The 22,521-nt window shown below is 60.8% G+C and overlaps 1 protein-coding gene across 7 annotated transcripts; it reads right to left on the bottom strand.

The window, feature by feature from the left end:
* Positions 1 to 1,447: 1,447 nt before the first annotated feature.
* FMNL1 (formin like 1) lies at positions 1,448 to 21,965 on the bottom strand. 7 transcript variants are annotated; one of them, XM_069877115.1, is made up of 28 exons: positions 21,800 to 21,965; positions 15,020 to 15,103; positions 14,684 to 14,767; positions 14,529 to 14,602; positions 13,036 to 13,119; positions 12,461 to 12,601; positions 11,552 to 11,677; positions 11,207 to 11,315; positions 10,807 to 10,883; positions 10,631 to 10,724; positions 10,231 to 10,305; positions 9,458 to 9,568; positions 9,207 to 9,356; positions 9,013 to 9,114; positions 8,668 to 8,899; positions 7,581 to 7,865; positions 7,359 to 7,480; positions 6,700 to 6,902; positions 6,130 to 6,364; positions 5,973 to 6,041; positions 5,779 to 5,859; positions 4,795 to 4,924; positions 4,520 to 4,683; positions 4,202 to 4,303; positions 3,851 to 3,943; positions 3,546 to 3,669; positions 3,165 to 3,256; positions 1,448 to 2,824 (listed from the first exon to the last, which is right to left on the bottom strand). In XM_069877115.1, exons 1-27 carry the CDS (start codon positions 21,929 to 21,931, stop codon positions 3,165 to 3,167), a joined length of 3,375 nt encoding a protein of 1,124 aa, XP_069733216.1. In that variant the 5' UTR covers positions 21,932 to 21,965; the 3' UTR covers positions 1,448 to 2,824. The 7 variants fall into 7 exon arrangements, with proteins under 7 accessions (XP_069733216.1, XP_069733211.1, XP_069733212.1 ...); XM_069877110.1 differs by having other exon boundaries at positions 14,529 to 14,767; XM_069877111.1 differs by lacking the exon at positions 3,165 to 3,256.
* Between the last annotated feature and the right edge of the window lie 556 nt (positions 21,966 to 22,521).

The raw sequence follows: 22,521 nt of genomic DNA, 5'->3' as shown, positions 1-22,521 counted from the left end.
CACCCTGATTTTGGGTGGATGCAGGGAGAAGTGTTTCTGGGTGTGAAGAGGCAGCAGCAGCTGATGGATCTGAGCATAGATTTACTAAACATACTGGCATCTCTCTCCGTTTCCAGGTAGAGAATCCCTTTTCCTCCTCGTGTCCCATGCAGGCAGAGGGATTCGCTGTCCTGGGAGCTCCCCCAAGAGTGGAGAAGGAGGGCTGGGATGCAGACGGGGTAAGGCAGCACACTGGAGGTTCACTCGCACCTTTCAGCAAGGGCTTCTGCTCGGTGTGGGAGCTGCTTGGTTGTCCCTGGGTTGTCAGCACCGTTGACTGGAGACTGAGTGGTGGCCTTGCCAGTCAGCGAGCGTGTTCGGCTGTCTCAGAACGTAACCCCCAAACCGGGTTTTGGGCAGGGGTTGCTGGCACATACCTGTGTTTGTATGAACACAGAAGTCAAGTTAGTTGTCCACAAAACAAAAGAAGTGGGTGTTTTATCAGTGAACTTCTCTGTGAAGACACAGCTTAGCGTGGGGCAGCACCTCTTGTCTCTCAGCCCAGCTGAGAAGTGGTGTGAACCCTAGACCTTTGTGCTGAACTCGGCCTCTTCATGAGCTGCCTTCTTCTCCATGATTCTGTGTAGTCGACAGGTACAGTTGGAGTTGATGATCTCCAAGGTCTTTTCCATCCTAATGATTCCATTCCTCCACACTGCGATGGCAGAAGCTGTGGCCTCCTGGCTCAGGCTGCCAGCAGAGATGGGGGCATGTGGTCTGGGACACCGGTGCAGCCCCTCGATAGAGCCACGAGTCCTGGCTGTTTCCTCCCGCTGTTCCACAGCTCTCTTACTCATCATGGTTTCACCTATTACATCTCCCTTGCCTGGAGGCTGCTGGTCCTTGCAGGGCTGAGCCCAGCGCTGAAGTTACCCTCCCCCCCAGCTCATGGGCAAATCAGAAATACATCTTCCACTTCAAGATGTTCCAAGAAGCATGGTCACCACTCCTGGCCACTGTTCCTTATGCAGGAGATCACACAGCAGAGCACCAAGCAGCAGCTCATCCTGCAGGGGCTCCAGGAGAGCTGGGGAGGGGCTCTCGATCAGGGAGCGCAGGGACAGGCCAAGGGGAACAGTTCCCAGCTGAAAGAGGGAGGATTGGGAGGGGATCTCGGGAAGAAATTTTTCCTGTGAGGCTGGGGAGGCCCTGGCCCAGGTTGCCCAGAGCAGGGGTGGCTGCCCCATCCCTGGAGGGGTTCAAGGCCAGGTTGGATGGGGCTTGGAGCAACCGGATCCAGTGGGAGGTGTCCCTGCCCATGGCAGGGGTGGAACTGGGTGGGCTTTGAGGTCCCCTTCCAACCCAAACCATCCTGTGATTCTATGATGTGATTCTATGATCCCTCCATCTCTCCCACTATCGCCGCCCCCGCCAAGCAAAGCTTCCCCCCTTCTCACAGACGAGGGCGTTGTCCTTAGAGTGGTTTTATTACCAGTTCTGCTTTAGATTAAACAGGCCTTCTGTATATAAAAATAATGTATACAAATTAGCAGTTAATGTTTTACATCTCTGGCTTAAAGGCATTTATAAGTTACACATTCATTTCCCGTCCCTCCCTGTCGAGCGTGTGTGCGATACGGAGCCGAGCTGGCGCTTAGCGGTGTAATTACAGCAGAAGCAGCCGCCGCAGCGAGCAGCGAGGACGCGCCCTGGGCCTGAAGCTGGGGCAAGCGAGCAGCGTCCACAGGGCGAGCAGGGGCCGCTTGGACAGGTTAGTGGTGATGGTGCACGGGTCGGATTTACTGAGCAGCAGCAGGGCAGGGGAAGAATGAAATTCCAGTGCTTTATGTGGAGGCTTGTGCAGCGCTCTGGCCTCTCCGCTGAGCACCCGCTGCATCTCGCATCCCGCGTAACGCAGAGCAGCCTCGCGCTCCCCCAGCGCCAACGGTCGCTGTTGGCTCCGAGAGGCTCCAGCTCCGGCAGCGGATGCTGGGATGCGGGAGGGCGGTTGGATACCAGAGTTCGGATAGCAAATCCTCGCCCCGGCTGCTGGTGGTGGCAGCTGCAGAGCCTCCCCTGCAGCGAGGAGCAGACTCGGAGGAGCCTCAGGATCCTGGTGAGACCCTGTGTCTGGGTGTTCCAGTCCCTGCTACCATAGCGCACAGATATTTTAAGGAAGACATAAAATCGCTGTAAAATAGCACCCCTGCCAGCGCCTGGGGTACGGCAAGTGCCCAGGGTGGGATTTTTGCAGCACAGGAAAAGAGGCACAGCCCGTGCCTGCTTGCTCTGCAGTGGAGGAGAACACGGCTCTCCAAGGGCTGGTGGGAAATCGAAGGCACCAGCGAGCTGGAGTCGGGCAGGGCAGCGCGCAGGGCTGGCCCCGGGCTGGGTGTGCAGGGGAGCAGCTCGGCGGCGGGGCTGGCGGGGCTCCTCTTCTCCTCCCAGGACAAATCGGAGCCCATTCTGCGCTCCCCCCTCCCTGCCTGTTCCCAGGGGGATCCCCCAGCGCTGCCAGCCTGGAGAGGAGCTCAGAGGCATCGCGAAGCAAGCGCTGGGGGATCCCCGCGCCGGACGCGAGGGCATGCAGGGTGGGAGCAGCTAAGCGGCTGGAGAGGCTGGGAGCAGGCACTGCCCTCCCCGCTGGGTTGTCCTGAGCCTGCGGGCTGATGTCCAGCGGTCCCATCTGCGGTGGGAGGATGGTCCTGCCCTTGTCCTGGCGGCTGCAGGGCCGGCACGGGTCACAGCGAGATGTCCGGCGTCGCCTGCAGGCTCTGCCCCGCGGCTCGTTTCTTGGCGCTGCCGCGGCCCTTGTCTGCGCGCCGGTAAGGGTTGTTCCGCAGATCTGCAGGGGGAGAGAGCGCAGAGGCTGGTGAGCACCATCCCAGGAGGCACCGAGTCTGGGGACGAGGATGCTTGGGAGAAGCCAACCACACTGAGACAGGAGGAGCAGCAGCTGCCCACAGCCTAGGGACCCCTCCTCCCTCGGCTCTCTCGGAGCCCAGCACCGTCCGTGGGGCTGGGGGTGACGCTGTGGTGCCCCAGGGTGGCTTGGAGCCTGGGGCAGAGTTTGGCTGGTCCACCACGCAGCCAGAGGTGATGACGGGCCAAGGAACCCAAGAGGGAGGCAAAGCCTGGCAGCCCCTGCCTGCACCCCAGCCCCAAGCCCGGCTGCCCCACGTTACCTACAGAGGACTCTCCTCGTTGAAGCTCACGTCGCAGAAGAGCCGGGACGAGCGCTTGCCCGTCCGAGCCGTGAAAGGAACGGTTTTCAGAGCTGAGCAGAGCGATCCAGAGAGAGCAAGGAGGAGGAAGAGGGAGGAGGAAGAAGCAGAAGAGGAGGAAGAGCTATGAGACAGGGCAGAGAGCACTCAACAGCTTGGCTGTGTTGGATGGGAAGATGCTAGAGGTGGGTTTGGACCCCATGATGGAGCTTGGTAGCTCTCCAGCTCCTGGTTGGGACAATCCCACACAGCCCCCCAGCACCGAGAGCCTCCCCACAGGCACCGAGCGCTGGGTCTGCTGCAGGTGGGATGCCTGGCCGCTCACCTGGGATGATCTCTCACCTGAAATAATGTCCTCGATGGCTCCATCTTTTCCTTCGTAGATAAGCGGCTCCTTCACCATCTGCTTCTTCTTCAGCTCGGCGATCATGTCCATCTGCTGCCGCTTGGCTCTCTGGATGGGCAGCTGCAGTTGGGGACAGCGCGGGGTGAACGACACGGCCTCCCACCGCACCCCAAGGGAGATGAGGCGCCTCCATCTGTGCTCCACGCACAGCTCGCCCTCCCCACGACCCACTTTGCCCTTCGGCACCACGCAGCCCACTCGAGGCTGCCCCACAGGGACAAGACATGAGGGACAACTTCACCTCGGGCCGCTCCTCGCTGCCGGGGGAGCCGGATTCTGCCTCTTTGGCCGCGGCCTCTTGTTTCTTCCACAGCTCGATGTCCTGCTCTGCTTTCTTGGGAAAGAGCAGGGAGGGTGTGCTGAGCAAAGGGGTTCTGAGGAGCACAGCCCCCCTTCCTCCCCTCGGAATCTCCTCACTCAGCCCAACTACAGCACCTCTGACCTCCCTGAAGGGCAGCGCTGAGCTCTCTCTGCCCCACGAGACCCCAGCCTCGTGTGTGGCTTTCGCTGGTTACCCCAAAGTGGGGGTCAAGCCCTCCCGTGCCCCACAACCCCTCCAGCCCCTGGAGGGCACACCCCGCCCCCTCCTTACCTTGTAGGCTCTGATGAAGCGCATGAACATGGGGAAGAAGGTGGTGGGGGGACAGGTCTTGGGGTTCTCTCCGAAGTACTCCACGGCCGACTCGTACGCCTCCTGCAGGCAGAGACACCCTGAGCTCACGGCCACCTCCCAGCCTCTCCCACCTCGGCATCCCCCTCCATAGCGCCCCTGCTCCTGCTGGACCCACATCTCACCCGGAGCCTCTCCCGTGGGGCAGAGGTGTGAGCAGAGAGCAGCCTGGAGTGTCTCCATGCAGGAAAGGGGGAGCCCAGTCCTGTCTTGTGACCTCGTGCTACCCCCAGCACCCACCTTGGCGGTTTTGCTGTCGGCCTGCAGCTTCTCCATCACCTCCGAGTTGACCTTGAGGAACTCCTTGAGCACGGGGCTGTCGTCCTGCCGCATGAATTCCTTGCGGGTCAGCTCCATGCCCTGCTGCAGGCTCCGCACGTCCTGTAACACGCTGTCCAGGGACACTGTGGAGAGAGTGAACAGTGTCCAGCATCGGGGTCAGGGCAGGCTTGGAGAGGCCCCGTGTCGGGGCTGCAGCCCTGCCCTGACCCCCAGTCCGGTCCCGCGGGCACTACCTGCGCCCGCCTTGTCAAGGAAGTGCAGCTCCGTGTGGAAGCCGGTCAGCTCGGGGTACTTCTCCGTGATCACTCGCACCAGGTAGTGCAGCAGCGTTTGCTTGCGGTCTGTTGACTTCATCTCCAGCAGCTGGAAGAGAGCGATGTCAGCCCCGACCCACATCCCACCGCCCCACCTCACCCCTGCTCCGGGCAAGCTCTGGTGGCCCCCTATCCTCTCAGCTGGTTCTGTATCCCCCCATCCCCATGGCTGGTTCTTCAACCCCCCCATCCTCACAGCTGGTTCTGCATCCCCTCATCCCCACAGCTGATCCCCACATTCCCCCATCTCTCCCTGTCTGATCCCCGCATCCCTCCATCCCTGCCGCTGGCTCCTGCATCCCTCCATCCCCACGGTTGGCCTTTGTGTCCATCCATCTCCATGGCTGGTTCCCATCTTCCCTCCATCCCTCCATCCGGTCCCCACATTTCTCCGTCTCTCCCCATACGGCCCCTGCATCCCCACGGCTGGTTCCTGCATCCCTCCATCTCTCCCCATCTGGCCCCTACATCTCTCCATCTCCATGGTTTGTTCCCATCCTTCTTCCTACCCACAGCTGATCCCTGCATCCCTCCATCCCCATGTCTGGTCCCTGCATCCCTCAGTCTCGCCGTATCTGTTACCTGCATCCTTCCAATCCCACAGCCAGTTCCTGAGTCTCTCCATCCCTTCAGCTCCTCCTCATGCCTCTCCAACCCTACAGATGGCCTTTTCACTCCTCTATTCCCACAGCTGATTCCTGTGTCCCTGTGTCCACACGACTGCTCTCTGCATCCCTCTAGCTGCCCCCCATGCCTCTCCAAACGCTATAGATCATCCCTGCATCCCTCTATCCCCACAGCAGGTTCCCCAGTCCCTCCAGCCAGTCCCAGTGTCCCTCCCTGAGGCTGGTCCCCAGCTGGTCCCCATGTCCCCACACCTCACGCAGCCCCGCTCCCCCCTACCGCATCGAGGCTCTGCAGTCGGAAGCCGTAGGCTGCCCCACGCTTGCTGCTGTTCATGTAGTTGCCGAAGGCCAGGACAATCTGTGGAGACCCAGCAGATCAGGGACACAACCCAGCAGGGATGGGGCACCCTGCCTGCACCCCTCCCACTCCGACGTCCCCCCATCAGGGCCACCGCACCCCTGGGTCCTCACCTCGAGGATGTTGCGCAGTTTGCTGGAGGCCTTGAGGGACATGGAGGCGGCGATGATGGCATTGAGTTGCTGCAGGTGGGAGGAGAAGCATCAGAGTCTCCCTGGGGATGCCACCTCCTCGCCCCCCCACAGTCACCCCCTGTCCCCCAACACCCACCGGCATCAGCAGCTGGGCCGTGTCGTTGAAGTTGCCCAGGAAGATCATGACGTTCATGCGCTCGGCCAGGCGCGGGATCTTGCTGAAGCGGATCATGAACTGGTCCTCGTCCGAGAGCTCCTCCAGTGGCTTCTGCTCCCGCTCAAACTTCCCAATGAGCGTCCGCTCATACTCGGTGGGGAGGAAGCGCAGCAGCAGCTCCAGAAAGTCAAGGCTCAGGGCTTGCTGGTCGTATCTGCGGGTGGTGGAGACCCCCAGCACAGTCAGACCCTGCAGCAGGCCCCTCAGCGCCCCCATCACCCATGGCTGGTTCCCATCTTTCTCTGTCCCCTCTGGTCCCCACATCCCTCCATCTCCATAGCTGCTTCCCATCTTCCCTCCATCTCCATATCTGGTCCCTGCACCCTCCATCTCCATATCTGGTCCCTGCATCCCTCCATCTCCATATCTGGTCCTTGGATCCCTCAATCCCCACATCTCCTGCACCTTCTGCCATTCCAACTCCTCAGCACAGCTGGGCTCGTGGCTGACCTTCTCCTGGCCTGCTCCCACCAGAGAGGGGACACTCACGTCTCAATGGCCGTGCAGATGTCCTGGACGCTGCGGCCGCCCTTGCGGAGGGTGATGGCCAAGTTCTTGGCTCTGTTGGACTCCATGAGGGTGACCTTGCTGGGAGCCTTCTGAGTGGCCTTCACCTTGAGGGCACTGATGTCCAAGCTGGGGCCTTGTGCCTTGGTCTTGAAGTGCTCCTCAAAGTCACTCATGTCGAGCTCCTGCGGGGAAACAGGGCTGAGGGCACAGCAGGGAGGTGATGCAGGGACATCAGGGACGAGGATGGGGACAGAGGAGCAGGACAAGAGAGAAAGGGGCAAGAAGATGAAGACAGGGCAAGAGGATGAGGCCAAGTTGAAGGGGTGAAGATGGGGCGAGGGGATAGCGATGAGGGGACCAGAAGACAAAGATGAGGAAGGAGATACGGACAAGATGTGAGGACGAAGAAGGAGAAAGGGAATAAGGACAAGTTGAGGGGACAAAGAGTGATGGGAGAAGCATGGCAGATCCCATGATGTCCCTCTCCATGGCACCTAGGAGCTGCTCCGACCTCCAGCTCCTCTAGCAGCCATGTGACACCACAGATGGGTACAAGGTGGGCACAGAGGCAACTTCAGTGTGGGCACCGCGTGGACTGGGGTGGTGGCCCAGTCCCCCAGGCCTCCCCGTGTCCTCACCTGCAGCACCTTCTCATCGTTGAGCTCGTTGAAGACGGTGCCATCGATCTGGCTTGGCTTCAGCGCCACCCAGTTGAAGACAGGCATGCGGAACTTGGTCTGGATCGGCTTCTTCACCTTCACTGTGGGGTGACAGGGAGGTGGGGACACATCACAGGGTGGGTGGTCCCAATCCCACCCCAGGGTGTCCCCAGCCCTTGCCCGAGCAATGTTCACACTCACCGGCACCACTGGCAGCAGGAGGGGCCACCGGCCCGGCTGGAGGGTCCCCACCGAGGGGTGGAGGTGGTGGAGGGGGTGGTATGGGGGTCCCCGGCCCCCCCAGGGGTGGCGGGGGTGGCACGGGGACACCTGGGAGTGGAGGGGCTGGTGGGGGGCCGGTGCCTGCAGGCAGCGGGGGCGCAGGGGGTGGTGGGGGGACGGGCTCAGCCCCCGGCAGTGGCGGAGGAGGAGGAGGGGGCGGCAGAAGTGGGGCAGGCGCTGGCGGGGAAGACGGTGATGGAGCATCTGCAATGGAAAGAAGATGTGGGTGAGGTGGTGGCACAGCAGGACACGGTGCCACCATCACAGCCCCTCTGCCACCAAGTGACTTTGTGTCCCTGGGCACATCCCATCAGGCTGTGCAACCCCAATTCCCTCAGCCTGTCCTCGTACGGGAGGTGCTACAGCCCTCAGATCATCTCCATGGCCTCCTCTGGACTCGCTCCAACAGATCCATGTCCTTCCTGTGCTGGGGATCTGTTGGAAGAGGTCCAGAGAAGGCCACAGAGATGATCCAAGGGCCGAAGCACCTCCAGCACAAGGACAGGCTGAGAGAGTTGGGGTTGTTCAGCCTGGGAAAGAGAAGGCTCCAGGGAGACCTTAGAGCAGCTTCCAGTGCTGGAAGAGGCTCCAGGAAAGCTGGGGAGGGGGTCTTTCCAAGGGCCTGGAGTGACAGCACGAGGAGGAATGGCTTTAAATTGCAGGGGGGAGAATTTACATTAGACATTAAGAAGAAATTCCTCACACTGAGGGTGGGGAGGCCCTGGCCCAGGTTGCCCAGAGCAGTGGTGGCTGCCCCATCCCTGGAGGCGTTCAAGGTCAGGTTGGATGGGGCTTGGAGCCCCTGATCCAGTGGGAGGTGTCCCTGCCCATGGCAGAGGGTGGGACTGGATGGGCTTTGAGGTCCCCTCCAACCCAAACCATCCTGTGATTCTATGACCCCCACACCTCTGCCTCAGTTTCCCTGCCCAGACACACGCTGCCACCCGTCAGTTCCAAGCGTCCCCACCAGGAAGGGGACTTCACAGGCTGCCACCTTCCCGGGTACCTGTGCCGGTGGCAGTGCCAGTGGTGGTGGCCTCTCCAGTAACCACGGGGGCTGCCGGGGTTTCTATGACGACGGGGACAATTTCGATGGCGACATCTCCATCGGGCCCACGCAGGATCTGCACCAACCCCTTCTCCTCCAGCTCCACCAGCCGTCGCTCTAGCGCCAGCCGGTAACATTCCTGGGGCTGCGGGGCCGGCGGGCTGGGTGGCCGTGGTGGGCTCAGCTGCTCCTGCAGGGTGACAACCCCTAGCACATCACCGGTGTCCTCCTCGCGCCCCCAAGACCCTGGTTCCACCAGCACCCATCCCTTCCCGCAGCATCGCAGCCCCCAGGGGTGCTCACCCGCAGCGCCTCCAGCTCTCGCCGCGCCTGGCTCAGCTGCTTCTCCAGCTCCGCTATCTTGGCCATGGAGTCGTTCTCCGCATCCTGCAGCTTCTCCGTCAACTGCGGAGGATGAGGCGATGTCGCTCAGCCCCATCCCCGTCCTCCCCTCACAGCTTGCGTCAGCAGCTCCTGCCCACGCGCCCACGTCCCACCTGGTTGACGTGCTCCTGCAGCTCCTCCATGTGCTCCAGCACGGCCGTCTTGGTCTCCGAGTCCTCCAGCATGGCCCCCACGTCAAAGACGTTGTCCAGGTAGGCTTGGATCTGCACCTGCAGCTTGTCGCTCTCGGTGAGACGCAGGCTCTGCCGTGGGACAGCCGGTGGCACCGTCACAGCCAGCGGTCACCCCCCAGCACCCACCCGGCAGCGGGCACTCAGCACCGAGGTGGCGCAGCAGAACCCACCTCCAGGTAGTGATCCAGCCCCAGGTGGGTGAACTCGTACTGCAGGAAGACGCGGAAGTTCATGTTCTCCACCGAGTGCACCACGATGTTGATGAACTGCATGCAGGCCACCTGCGGGACGGGCACAGGCTCAGCACGGGCATGGTGGCCCAGGAGCCCTTGGGGACATTGTGCCCTGGGGACTGTGCACTGGATCGGTGGCCCTCAGGGACACAGCATCCCTGGGGAACGCATGGTGGTGTCACAGCCCTGGGGATGTGGGGACCCGGTGAAGGTCTGATGGCTCAGCTTGGTGACTCAGAAGCCCTTGGGGACATGGGGACCTGGTGAAGGTCTGATGGCTCAGCAGCGCTTGGGGACATGATGCTCTGGGGACAACACGGTGGCTCAGCAGCACCTGGGGACATGATGGCTTGGGAACACGATGGTTTGGGGACAGCATGGTGGCTTCACTAGCCCCTGGGGACATGATGGTTTGGCGACAGCACAGTGGCTCAGCAGCACTTGGGGACATGATGACCTGGGGACAGCACAGTGGCTCAGTAATGCCTAGGGACACAATGGTTTGGGGACACCATGGTGGCTTGACAGTCCTTGGGACACAGAACCCTGGGGATGGACCAGCAGCTCCTGGCAACAAAAAGCCCTGGGGACAGCACAATGGCTTGACAGCCCTTAGGACATGGCACCCCAGGGACAGCCTGGTGGCTTGGCAACCCCTGGGGACACGGTGCCCTGGGGACAGCAGAGCACCGGCCTCACCAGCCCCTCACCATGAAGTCGATGTTGGTGTCCTCGTTTCGGAAATACTCCATCAGCTTCTCGAAGCGGTTCTTCTCCCCGCAGACCTGGGGTGGGAGCAGGGGGCTGAGGACCAGGAGGGACACAACCAGGATGGGCACCCCGGGTGGGTGGCAGGGCAGGAGGAACCCAACAGTGACACCAGCCCAGCCCTGCCTGCTGCTGCCTGGTGTCCAGCTGGGACACGTGCCGGCACGGGGACACCAAGGCCAGTGGCTGGAGCATCCCCAACCAAGTCACGGGATGGCCATTTTCAGGATGGCCAATGGCCCGATGATGCAGAGCTCTGCCACCCACAGGGAAACTGAGGCACGAACCCAACCAGAGCACGGGCATCAGAGTGGGGATCGCACATCCCTGCTGGGGACTCACCTCCTTGAAGTTGTCGAAGGCGGCCAGGATGATGTCGTGGCCACCTCGGACCAGACAGACAGCAGCCAGCAGCTCCAGCACCAGCGCCTTGGTCCTGCAGAGACACGGGGTGCGAGGGGGTCAGGGCTGTGGGGTGGGCGAGGAGCAGGGGATGGGGGGCAGGGGATGGGTCCTACCTGGCGTTCTTGTTGTTGAGGCTCAGGGTGATCTCGTTGACGCAGGCTGGGTGGTTCATCACCAGGCTGAAGCCAGACTTGGGCAGGAAAGAACCATTAATGGGGTTGTGTGTCCTCCTGTCCCCACCCCAGGGGTGCTCCAGGACCTTGGGACATCCCCATGCTACGTCCCCACCAGACAAGAGGTTGAGAACAGCATAGTAGCTCAGAAGTCACCACTGGGGACAGTATGGTGGCTTAGAAGCCCTTGGGGACACAACGGTCCCACATTGAGTGAAGACAACTCGGAGCAAGTGGATGAAGAAAGGGTCCCACCCCAAACCTTCACCCTGAAGTCCACAGGGGCTGGAGACATCTGGGGAGCCCCAGGTGGGTCCCGGAGGACGCTGCCCTCTCCCACCTGGTAGTTCATGATGGCTCGGAGACACATGATGCAGAGGTGGACGTCGTCCTTCTGGCTGACGAGGCGGGAGTTCCTCAGCGCCTTCCTGCTGTGCGAGGGGTTCAGCCTGGGCGGGCGAGAGGGCGGCTGAGCGGGGTCGGGGCGCGGTGGGGAGGGCGCAGCGCAAGCAGGGAGGGGGCAGCGCGTGGGGGGCGGCAGCCGTGGTGGGGACACCAGGGGACCCAGGCGGTTGCGACTCCATGAGAGAGACCCCCCCACATTCATTCCCATCTACAAGCCCTGGAGGTGGTGGTGTGATGGTGGGATGGAGATGGGGTGGCCCGGGTGGTCGCGGAGGCTCACCGGGGCGGGCAGGAGGTGCCAGGTGACCTGGGGCTACTGTCCCCATCGCTGCCCAGGGCGCTGCAGGGGACGCTGGGGTGGATGTGGCGGAGGAGGGTGTGGATGTGCTGGTTCGAGAGGCAGCAGCTGGAGGCACGTTAGAGCCTGCAGGACAGGAGGGAGAAACGGGGCTCCCGCGAAGCCCCTGGGACACCCAGCTTGGGGACACGGGTGGGGACACGAGGGCTGGGACCCCCGTGGATGCCACGTCACTCCTGACCTGTCCCTGCGGCTGCTGGGGACACCCAGACTCCTCCGGAGCTGCTGGCAGGCGGCGAGGGACCCCGCAGTCCCCAAAGGTGCCACATTACGGCTCCCAGGGTGTCCCCTGGGAACCCCCCTGCCCACCGGGGACGTCCCAAAGGCACCGTCCCCAACGCCGGTGCCCGCGGCGGGGTCCCCATCACGCCAGTGTCCCGGCCCCGTCACCTACCGTCAGCGCGTCCCCGGCAGCGTGCAAGAGAAGAGCAGGGTTAGAAGGGGCTGCGAGGCGAGGGACACCAAGCACGAGCCACCGGCCACCAGCACCGGCTCAGGGGACGCAGGCCCGTTCCTCCACCCCGGTTTGGACCCAGGGGGTGCGATTTTGCTCCCCTAAAACCTCAAGCATCTCCAATTTTTGTTTATGGGTTCTCCCCAGAGCATCTCATGATGGTTGGTGGCACCAGGCTGGGGGGTTGAGCCAGCCCAGCTCCTGGCAGGTTCACACACATGGGGACACGGCTTTGTCCCCCCAAGACCAGCGCTGGGGACGTGTTTTTAGGACCAGGCTTGCATGTCCCCACCTAGCCCCTCTCCGAGCACGGCGCAGCCAGGGGTGCAGCGAGGCAGAGCGCAGGGACAGGGTGAGGACACAGGACCATGCGTTACCTGACAGTGAGTTGCCGCATTTTGGAGGCGCCCTGGGTGGGCGAGGAGGAGTTGCTTTTGCTCAGGTCCTCCAGCGACCGCTCCAGGACCTTGCCCTTGTCAGAGCCTGGGCTACCGTTCTCGGCACTCTCCATGTCGTACCTGGTGGCCCACAAGAACACAGGGAAGGGTGAGATGTGTCCCCTCGACGTGGGGAGGCAGCCCACAGGGGTTCTCAGGGCTGGGGTTCATAGACTCATGGAATGGGTTGGGTTGGAAGGGACCATAAAGGTCATTCAGTTCCAACCCCCTGGATCAAGTTGGACAGGGACACCTCCCACCGGATCCGGTTGGTCCAAGCCCCATCCAACCTGGCCCCGAACACCTCCAGGGATGGGGCTCCTACCACCTCTCTGGGAATGCGGGCATAGAGGCGTTGAGGTTGCTTTGCTCCACCCCAACCATAGAGCATCCTCAGCTCCACCACTCCAATGATGGGGGAGAGCAGCCCACCCCACCCCAAGACCCCCCCATCCCCACCAAGTCCCAGGGGAGGCCGATCCCACCCTGGGGAAGGGGACCCACTGGGGACATACGCGACAGAGCACTGGGCGAAGGCGAGGTACTCCAGCAGCACGTCCAGCCCCTTGTTCTCCTCGTTGAGGAACTCCTGGACCCAGCTGGGGATGCAGGCAGTTAGGGGGCTCGACCAGCCCTCAGCATCCTCCTTTCTCCCCCCGCCCAGCAGTATCAACCCCTGCCAGAGGTCCTCAGTGCAGGTGAGACATGCTGGGGACACAAGGTGGCATCACCTCACCAAGGCAGGTGGGTGCTGTGGTGATCCTGGCTCTTGGTGGCCCCGGGACAGAGCCCATGGCCTCTGCTGCCACCAGGACAGGACAGTCCAACCCTGCGTGGTGGGACCATGGACACCCACGGCTCAGGACCCACCACACCACCAGGGCCCAGGGTACCCAGGGGACAAGGTTGGTGCCCACCTGGCAGACCCAAAATCATAGAATCATAGAATCACCAGGTTAGAAAAGACCCACTGCATCACTGAGTCCAACCATTCCCATCAATCACTAAACCATGTCCCTCAGCACCTCGTCCACCCGTCCCTCAAACACCTCCAGGGAAGGTGATTCAACCCCCTCCCTGGGCAGCCTCTGCCAGTGCCCAATGACCCTTTCTGTGAAAATTTTTTTCTGATGTCCAGCCTGAACCTCCCCTGGTGGAGCTTGAGGCCATTCCCTCTCGTCCTGTCCCCTGTCCCTTGGGAGAAGAGCCCAGCTCCCTCCTCTCTACAACCTCCTTTCAGGGAGTTGGAGAGAGCAATGAGGTCTCCCCTCAGCCTCCTCTTCTCCAGGCTAAACACCCCCAGCTCTCTCAGATGCTCCTCTTGTTCTCCAGCCCCTTCCCCAGCTTCGTTGCTCTTCTCTGGACTCGCTCCAGAGCCTCAACATCCTTCTTGTGGGGAGGGGCCCAGAACTGAACACAGGATTCGAGGAGCGGTCTCACCAGTGACGAGTACAGAGGGAGAAGAACCTCCCTGGACCTGCTGGCCACACCGTTTCTGATCCAAGCCAAGATGCCATTGGCCTTGGCCACCTGGGCCACTGCTGCCTCATGTTCAACCAACACCCCCAGGTCCCTCTCCTCCAGGCAGTTTCCAGCCAGACTCGTCCTAGTCTGGAGCTGCTCAGGGTTGTTGTGCCCCAAATGCAGGACCCGGCATTTGGCCTTGTTAAACCTCATCCCATTGGTCTCAGCCCATGGATCCAGCCTGTTCAGATCCCTTTGGAGCCTCCCGACCCTCCAGCAGATCCACGCTTCCACCCAGCTTAGCGTCATCCGCAAACTTGCTAAGGGTGCACTCAATGTGGTCCTAGGGCACAGCTGGCAGCTTCAGCACCTCCATCCTCCTATCAAAGCCACCCCAGAGGAGCAGGATGCGGCCACCAGTCTCTACATCCCACTGTCACCTCCATAGCCAGAGGCCACCAGCACGACAGTCCCTGCCCCAGCAATGCTGGGGCCAGCAGTAGCAGCTGGGTGACAAGGACACCCTCAGGTCCTCCTTCCTTACCCGATGTAGTTGGTCCTCAAGGAAATCTCCAGCTCCCGGAGCACTTGTGTCGACTCCTGCACTCGCCTCTTGAACTGGAGGACGAGGAGAGCCATTGGCACTGTCCCCATGCCCAACCCAGGATGGGGACAAGGGGTGGAAGGGGGAGCCCTCACCTTCCTGCTTACACCACCCGTGTCCAAGTAGCTCTTCAGCTTCTGGATGTAGGCAGATGGTGGGTTTTTCACCTGGAAACGCTCCTACAAGCCCAGGAGAGAGGCTGAAACTGGGCCACCCACCCCTGGCATGGTCATCCCATCCCTGTGGGGGCCATGGTGCCCCTGTCCCCACTCCTGCACTGCAGGTGGTCACACATCAATATTTAATGAGGTTAATAAGGCGCTGTCACGCTAACGAAGACGGATGTCAACATTCAGCATGTGCTGGGTTGATGCCTGTCAGCGCTTGGGGACAGAGACAGCACAGGAGACATCGTGATGTCTGGACCTCACCTGGTCGCAGATGAGCTCCCACTTCTTCTCGTTGTCATACTGGTTGAGTAGCTGCATCTTGTCGGGGGGCAGGTTCATGGAGTTCTGCAGGGTAATGGGTGTCAAGGTTGGACATCACCCCAAAAAAAACAACCCCCACAGAGCTGTGGCACCCGCAGCTCGCCCAGCACCGCGTGTCCTGCCTCAGCAGTGGGATGGTGGTGACACCAGAGGGAGGTTGGGAACACTGGCAGGAGGATGGGGACACCACCATCCCCGGGGTGTCAGCATCCCACCTGCCACGGACCCACCAGCTATGTCCCCACCTGGGCATCCCAGAGGTCCCACTGGTGAGAGGATGGGGACACCACCATCCCAACCCATCAGCCATGTCCCCACCTGGGCATCCCAGAGGTCCCATTGGTGGGAGGATGGGGACATTGCTCTCCCTAGCATGTCAGCATCCCACCCGCCATGGACCTATCAGCTTTATCCCCACCTGGCTGCCCCAGAGGTGGAGAACACAGGGTGTTAGCAGGGGACAGGAGGAAAAACTGGACCAGTCCATCCATGTCATGAGTGCTCCAGGCCCCACCCAGACCAGCAGAGGGACAGGGACATGGGCTGGTGACAAGGCTGAGGAACCCAGGCGTCTGGGCCACACTTCAGGGTGACGGCCACCTCCGAGTGCCCCCATGGGCGCGTGACAAACCCAGCTGGTGAAATCAGTGTTTCTTTAGAGACATGATGTCAGGGCCTGAGTTTCACCATGTCCCTCCATGCCACCGTTGCACAACCCTGTCCCCCACCATACCCCTGCAGGGCCACCCCAGCAGGATGTGACGTGGTTTCCGCTCTCCAAACGGCACAAGGCAGCTGCCAAAACCACTCCGTGTGCCACAGCGGGGGCTCCGGGAGGCCCTGGGGGCAGCTCCTGCCTCTGGGGTGCTCAGGGACAGATGGGGACAACATAGGATGACCAGCAGAGCCTGTAACAGGGCACCCACATGGCCTGACCCATTTCTTGAGGATCTGGTCCCTGAGGAAAAAGAGGAGCTGAGGTAGCTCCTTGCCCACAGAACCCAAGCAAGCTGGCACAATGGCACGCGGAGGTGATGCACAGCCCCAGGTCACCCTTAACCTCCAGTTTTGAGGTCTCCTGGTGTTGAGGATGGTGATGTGGGGTGCACGCACCCATAGGACACCCACATCCTTGGGGAAAAGGCATCTCATAGGGGTTTGGTTGCGCACAAAGGAGAAGATCTGAGAGGAGAGGTGGCAGGCAGGAGCCGAAACCTCAGTGCCCACCTCCACCAAGGACCTGTTGATCTGCTTTTGCAAGAAGCCAAAGCCAGGAGACATGGGCGGAGAGGAGCCGGCACTCAGCTGGATGTGGCCTGGGGACGGCTCGCATGGAGAGCTGGGCAGGGAGGGCCAAATGAGTCAGCGAGGTCAAAAACAGCCTCATTGTGAAGCTGCTGGGGCTGCACCAGAGCTGTCAAATGGACCTCAGGACGGGTAATGTGGCAGCAGCACCTGGATGTCCCCTGCACTGGGAAGCCCTGTCCCCATGGTCCCCAAGCTGCCATCCCTGGAATCGATAAGACCCTCCAGGAGGATCAGCTCAAGGGACAGGGCTGGGCCAAGAGGGACCACACATCCAAATCCCCCACCTAGGGCTCCGGGAGCACCTGCGACACCCTCAGTGGGACAATCCGTTAGCAGAAAGGGGACGGTGGCACCCACCACATAGGCCACCTCTTCCAGGGACCACACATGGACCACCTGGAATAAATATGACCATTGATGGGACAGGACCTCCCACGGGGTCACTGCCACAGGTACACAGGTGGAGTGGGCGATGCTGGGACATCCCTACAGGGGTGGCTCTGCAGGGCTGGGCAGGGTGACAGGATGTGGTACGGTTCGGTACAAACTGGGTGGTGGCTGCGTCCCACCACGGCTCCAGGAGGACACGTGGTGCTGAGGGGAGGAAGTGGTTCTGCTGTGGTCCCCGTCATCAGCCGGCAGCACGAAAAATACCGTTCTCATTTCCTGCTGGGGCTGGGGGAACCAGGGGTGTGGGAGGTGTGGGGCAGGGCAGGGGATGTGGATCCTGCTGGGAGATGCGGGGCTGCAGCCAAGCTCCCTGGAGGTGACAGTGGAAGGACTTCATCTTATTTGTCCTTGAGGGACAAGGAGAGCCATGAAGACCACACTCCACCTCCCGTCATCCAGCACCACCATCTCATGTTGGTTTTGGGTCTTCCCCATCGTCCCCCCAGCCTGCAGCAGCGTCACAGCCCACTACGCTGCCAAAGGGACCCACCAAAGGTTCTCCACCAACCCTCCTGAGATACGAGAGAGGTCCCACTGTGCCACCCCACCACGATCTGTTGGGGTGCAGCCAGCTGGGCCCCCCAGCTCAGGGCGCGTTTGCTGCGGGGTTGAGCTGGGCTTAACCCAACACCTAAAACCGAGAGTGGGGAGGAGGCGAAGCAGCACAAACATCGTTTTCCGGTACGAAAAGACCTTTTCATCTTGCAGCATCCGCTGCGCCGGGGCTGCTGGTGGCAGGGAACTATTTTGGGTGTCAGGCACCCTTTTGTTCCGCACGCGAGCAGCTCTGCACCAAACCCCAGCGTAAAAGATTTCGAAGCAACCTTTACGGAAGTGTCTGCTCTGCAAAACACGGAGGGGCTGGATTGAAAACCAGGCTGAACCCAGAGGGCGTCGTTTCTGGGACACGTGGGGGATGCACATCCATGGAAAGCTTTGGTGCCATGTGGCATGGGAGAACATCGCAGTCTGAACACACGGTACCAAGCCTACCTGCCACAAGGAAGGAGTCAGAGCAGCCCCAGGGTGGTGGTTTAGGGGCTTTCACCGACCACAGGAAGGACTAACACCACCAAGGTCAATCCCGGGATGTCTCATCCCTCGTGGCCACCGAGCATGATGCTCCCACCCAAGGGGGTTTGGGGCATGCCCAGCCCCAAAGCACCACCCCTCCAGCAAACCCAAGTGCCACCAGCCCCATCCTCCTGCCTCTTCCCGAGGCTCAGCACTGGGGACCCTGCAGGATCAGCCCCACCGGGGCTCTCGCAGCCCCCAGCGTGCAGCGACTCGCGCTGGGCAATGCTCATCCCACCCGAGAGTCCCTGCATCTGTGCCGGTGGAGGAGCACACAGGTCCCTGCGAGGGTGGCGAGGAGCAGCTGAGGACCGGGCAGCCGCTACCGCCTGCTGCTCTCAGCTCTATTTTAAGAACAAGCAGCTTCTGCTGTCGGCACAGGCTGGGGAGAGGAGCCTGATCCAGCCACCGCGTCTGCATCCTCGCGGGGTGCCTGCTGCCCACACCAGGATGCTCTCCTAAGTCATCCAAGGCCAGATCCACCCAAGGAGAGGGATCCTCACACCAGGATGCTCTTCTAAGTCATCCAGGGCCAGATCCAGCCAGGGAGAGGGATCCTCACACCAGGATGCTCTTCTAAGTCATCCAAGGCCAGATCCACCCAAGGAGAGGGATCCTCACACCAGGATGCTCTCCTAAGTCATCCAGGGCCAGATCCACCCAAGGAGAGGGATCCTCACACCAGGATGCTCTCCTAAGTCATCCAAGGCCAGATCCACCCAAGGAGAGGGATCCTCATACCAGGATGCTCTCCTAAGTCATCCAGGGCCAGATCCAGCCTCATACAGCAGCTCTCAGCTCACAGGCCTCTTCCCTTCCTCCCTAGAGTCCCTGTCCCCGTGGGGACATCCCACCACAGCCCCACAGCTCTCAGCTGGCCCTGGCCACTGCACACGGCCCATCCCGAGGACTCATCCCGCAGAAAGGCCAGCACCGGTTTTCTTTCCTGGTTGAGCTGAGGTCAATACCACAAGCTGGGCTCGCTGGTCACCAGTCCCACCACCGGGGTCAAGAGCACATCTGCAAACATCTGCAGCAGTGACGTGTGCCACGCTCTCTTCCAAGTCCTGGGAGAAGCAGCAGCAAAGCCATTGCCAGCAACACATCCCGGCTGGAGCAGCCCTGTCCCCGTCAGTCACCATCCAAGGCTTCGGCCAAACCCTCCCAGCCACTTCAGCTCCACCTCCACCTCGACTCACAATGTCATTTATTTATTCCTAATTTCTACCTCAATGGAAAACAGGAGAAGAAACCCCAGCTGTTCTGAGCAGGAGCATCTGAACATCCCCATCCTGGCAGCAAAGATGCTCCCCTTCCTCGGCTCCATCCCAACCAACCACCTCGGCACAACCCAAGCCACTTGGCACTGGGACAACCCGCCCTTCGCTCTGCCAAAGTGGCACCTGCCACAATGCCCTAGCTGGGACGATGCCAGCTTTTGGGGAATAAACCTGAATTCCCTGGGTTTTGGCATGTGGTGGGTTTATCCAACCCCTTCCTGGTGGGAGTTTGGATCCTCCAGACTCCACCAGTGGCCTCTCTGCCAGGCTTTGCTGCACCAGCTCTCCCAGTTTGGGACGTCCACACAAAACTGGTTTGCACAGACGAGCCCTCACGGCATCACCATAACCGCGACAACGTGCTGGATCCAAATCACGCCCCGCTGGGAGATCCCCAACCCCTCAGCTCCCACCCCATCACTGATCCCGAGCTCAGAAGGTCGAATCCCAAATCAAGGCAGGTGGTTAGGCTGGGGGAGGGTGGAGGGATCGTCTGTCCCCATCCCCCCAGGGGTCCCGTCGCCCCCCCCCAAGCCGTGCAAAGGGGGAAGGGAACCTGCGCAAGGAGGAAGCGAGATTGGGACAGACACCGATTTCACAAGACACCCAGTTCCCTTCCGACCAAACCCCAACTCCCTGGGTCCCCCCAACTCCCTGGAAAGGGCTTTCCCGCAGGATGGAGGAGGTTCAGGTGGTGGGTGAGGGTCTGGAGCATAACTTCACCCTTTCCCGAGCACTTTTTGGGCTTAGGGTTGCCAACTGCTGCCACCCAGCCAGGCGGAAGGCGCCGTTTCCTGAGGCCTCACAGCAGCGCCAGCACCCTGAGGTCCCCGGCCTCCCGTCCCCTCCCGGCACCAACCGCACCCGGGAACCACCACGGCACCCAGGAGCCACCAACGGCACCCAGGAGCCACCAACGGCACCCAGGAGCCACCAACGGCATCCAGGAGCCATGGCACTGGGGGGCCATCACGGGCGCTGGCACCCAGCACAGCCACCTCCCCATCAGCAATGGGCATCCCACGGCAGGATGGAAAAGCCCCATCCTTTGGGATTTGGGGGTCCCATGCGGCTCCCCACCCCGTGCACTGAGCTGGAGCCGAGGCTGCCGGCAGCAGGGAAGCAGCGGTGGCTCCAGCTGCGATGCTCACCCCCACGTAACATTCCTATAAACACCACGGGATGAAAAAAGCTTCCAAATAAACTGCGGATGCTGGATCCCACCGGACAGATCCCGGTGAACCAGCAGCGGCGGGAGCTCTCGCCGGCACGGGATCAGCAAACGGGCTGCATCTCCCAGGGGACCCAGGGAGCGTTTTTACGTCCCGACTCTCCATCACTGAGCGTTTTTGGGAAGGACGCGGATACGGGCTGGAGCGTGCGTGGCCGGCCCGCGTCCGGCACGAAGGTCACGGCCAGCCGGCATCGCTCAAGGACACAGCGGAGCGAGCGGGATCTGCTCGAACGCAGCTCCGAGCGGTTCAAGGGCGCGGTTTCAGCATCACCCACTTCTCACCCCGCAACCGGAGCGATGCCGATGGTTTTCCTTGGGCAGAGAGGCATCGCGGAGGAGGAGAAGGCGCTTGGACATCCGCAGCCCCGCCGCCTGCGGCACGACGCCGGCCTCAGGCCCTGCCACCTGCTCCGAGCCGCGGCACAGGACACCCCGAGCCGGGGCACCCCGGGGCACCCCCAGGCCCCGCGACCCCCAGAGCCACACCAGGGGCCCAACGGGAGCAATAATAAATGGACTAGCTTAAATAATTACAGCTAATAAACGAAATGACGAAGGAAATAAACTAAATTGTGAAAAGAATAAACCGATTCATGGAAATAATCAACTGAAGCGTCATAAAATACATTAGGAATATAATACAATGATAAGATGTTATGATAGTAATTAAAATAATAAAGATATAATAGCAAGGAGAGCGGCGGTCCCGCTGCTAATGAAGCACTCAGCAGGGTTTGCTCCCAACGTGGGGTGCTCCTCGTGCTCCCCAAAATTCACCCTGAAATCCCCTCACTTCCCACGCTCTGTGCTCCCCCTGAGCCCCCCGAGGCGGGGGAACCTCCGAGCCCCCCAAAACCTCCCTCCTCGAGCCCCCCCAAAGCTCCCCTGAGCCCCCAGTGTGGGGGAGCCCCCCAAAACCTCCCTCCTTGAGTCCCCCAAAACCTCTCCCTTCGAGCCTGGCGGTGCAGGGGAGCCCCCTGACCCCGTCCAAGGTGGGGGGCACCGCCCGAGCCCCCCCAAACCTCCCTCCTCAAAACCCCCCGAGCCCTGCAGTGTGGGGGAGCCCCCCAACCCCCCCTCCGGGGTGGGGAGCCCCCCCAATACCTCCCCTTTGGAGCCCCCCGCCAGTGTGGGGGAGCCCCCCAAGGTGGGGACTGATAGGGGGGTGTCCCCCCGAGCCCTTCAGTGTGGGGGAGCCCCCAAGTCTCCCCCCCCCCAAACCTCCCTCCTCGAGCCCCCCCCGTGCGGGGCAGCCCCTGAGGGGGAGACTGATATTGGGGTTCCCCCACCCCGAGCCCCCGGGTGTGGGGGAGCCCCCAAGTTCCCTTCAACCCCTCGAGCCCCCCTGGGACGTGGGGACCCCTCCCCGCTCACCAGGGCGCGTTCGAACCGCTGCTCCAGCTCGGCGCTGCCGGGCATGGGGGGGGCGGCGGCGGGGGGCGCCGCTGCCTGCGGGCGGGGGTCGCGCCCCCCCGGCCCCTCCAGGCCGCCGGCCGCGTTCCCCATGGCCGGAGCGGCTCCCGCTGCCCGCGGACCCTCCGCTCCCTCCGCTCCCTCCGGCCCGGCCCGCCCCGCACCTGCCCGGCCCCGCCCCGCGGCCCCCGCCCCCCCCGCCCCCCCCCAGCGCTGCGGGATCTACTTTATCTCTAGGAGTGCAGCTCCAGCGCTCAGTTCTTTTTTTTTTTCACTTATTGTTCTTTATTTTTACGTTTTATTTTATTATTTCTATTGCTTTTCTCTTTTATTATTTATTTTAATTTTAATTTTATTTTATTTTCTATGTTAATACCTATTTTTCCTTCATTTTTATTTTTATATTTTTATTTTTATTTCCTTTTTTTATTTTTATTTATTTTTATTTTTATTTTCATTTTTATTTTTATTTATTTTTATTTTTATTTTTACTTATTTTTATTTTTATTTTCTTTTTTTATTTTTTTATTTTTATTTTCATTTTCATTTTTATTTTTATTTTTATTTTTATTTTTATTTTTATTTTTATTTTTACTTTTACTTATTTTCATTTTTATTTTTATTTTATTTTTTATTTTTTATTTTTATATTTTTTTACTTATTTTTATTTTTATTTTTATTTT

The sequence above is a fragment of the Phaenicophaeus curvirostris genome, chromosome 26 (assembly GCF_032191515.1).
Source record: "Phaenicophaeus curvirostris isolate KB17595 chromosome 26, BPBGC_Pcur_1.0, whole genome shotgun sequence".
In the NCBI taxonomy this organism is placed as follows: domain Eukaryota; kingdom Metazoa; phylum Chordata; class Aves; order Cuculiformes; family Cuculidae; genus Phaenicophaeus; species Phaenicophaeus curvirostris.
Note: the sequence above shows the minus strand (reverse complement) of the source record. Positions and strands in the feature narration are given on the sequence as shown.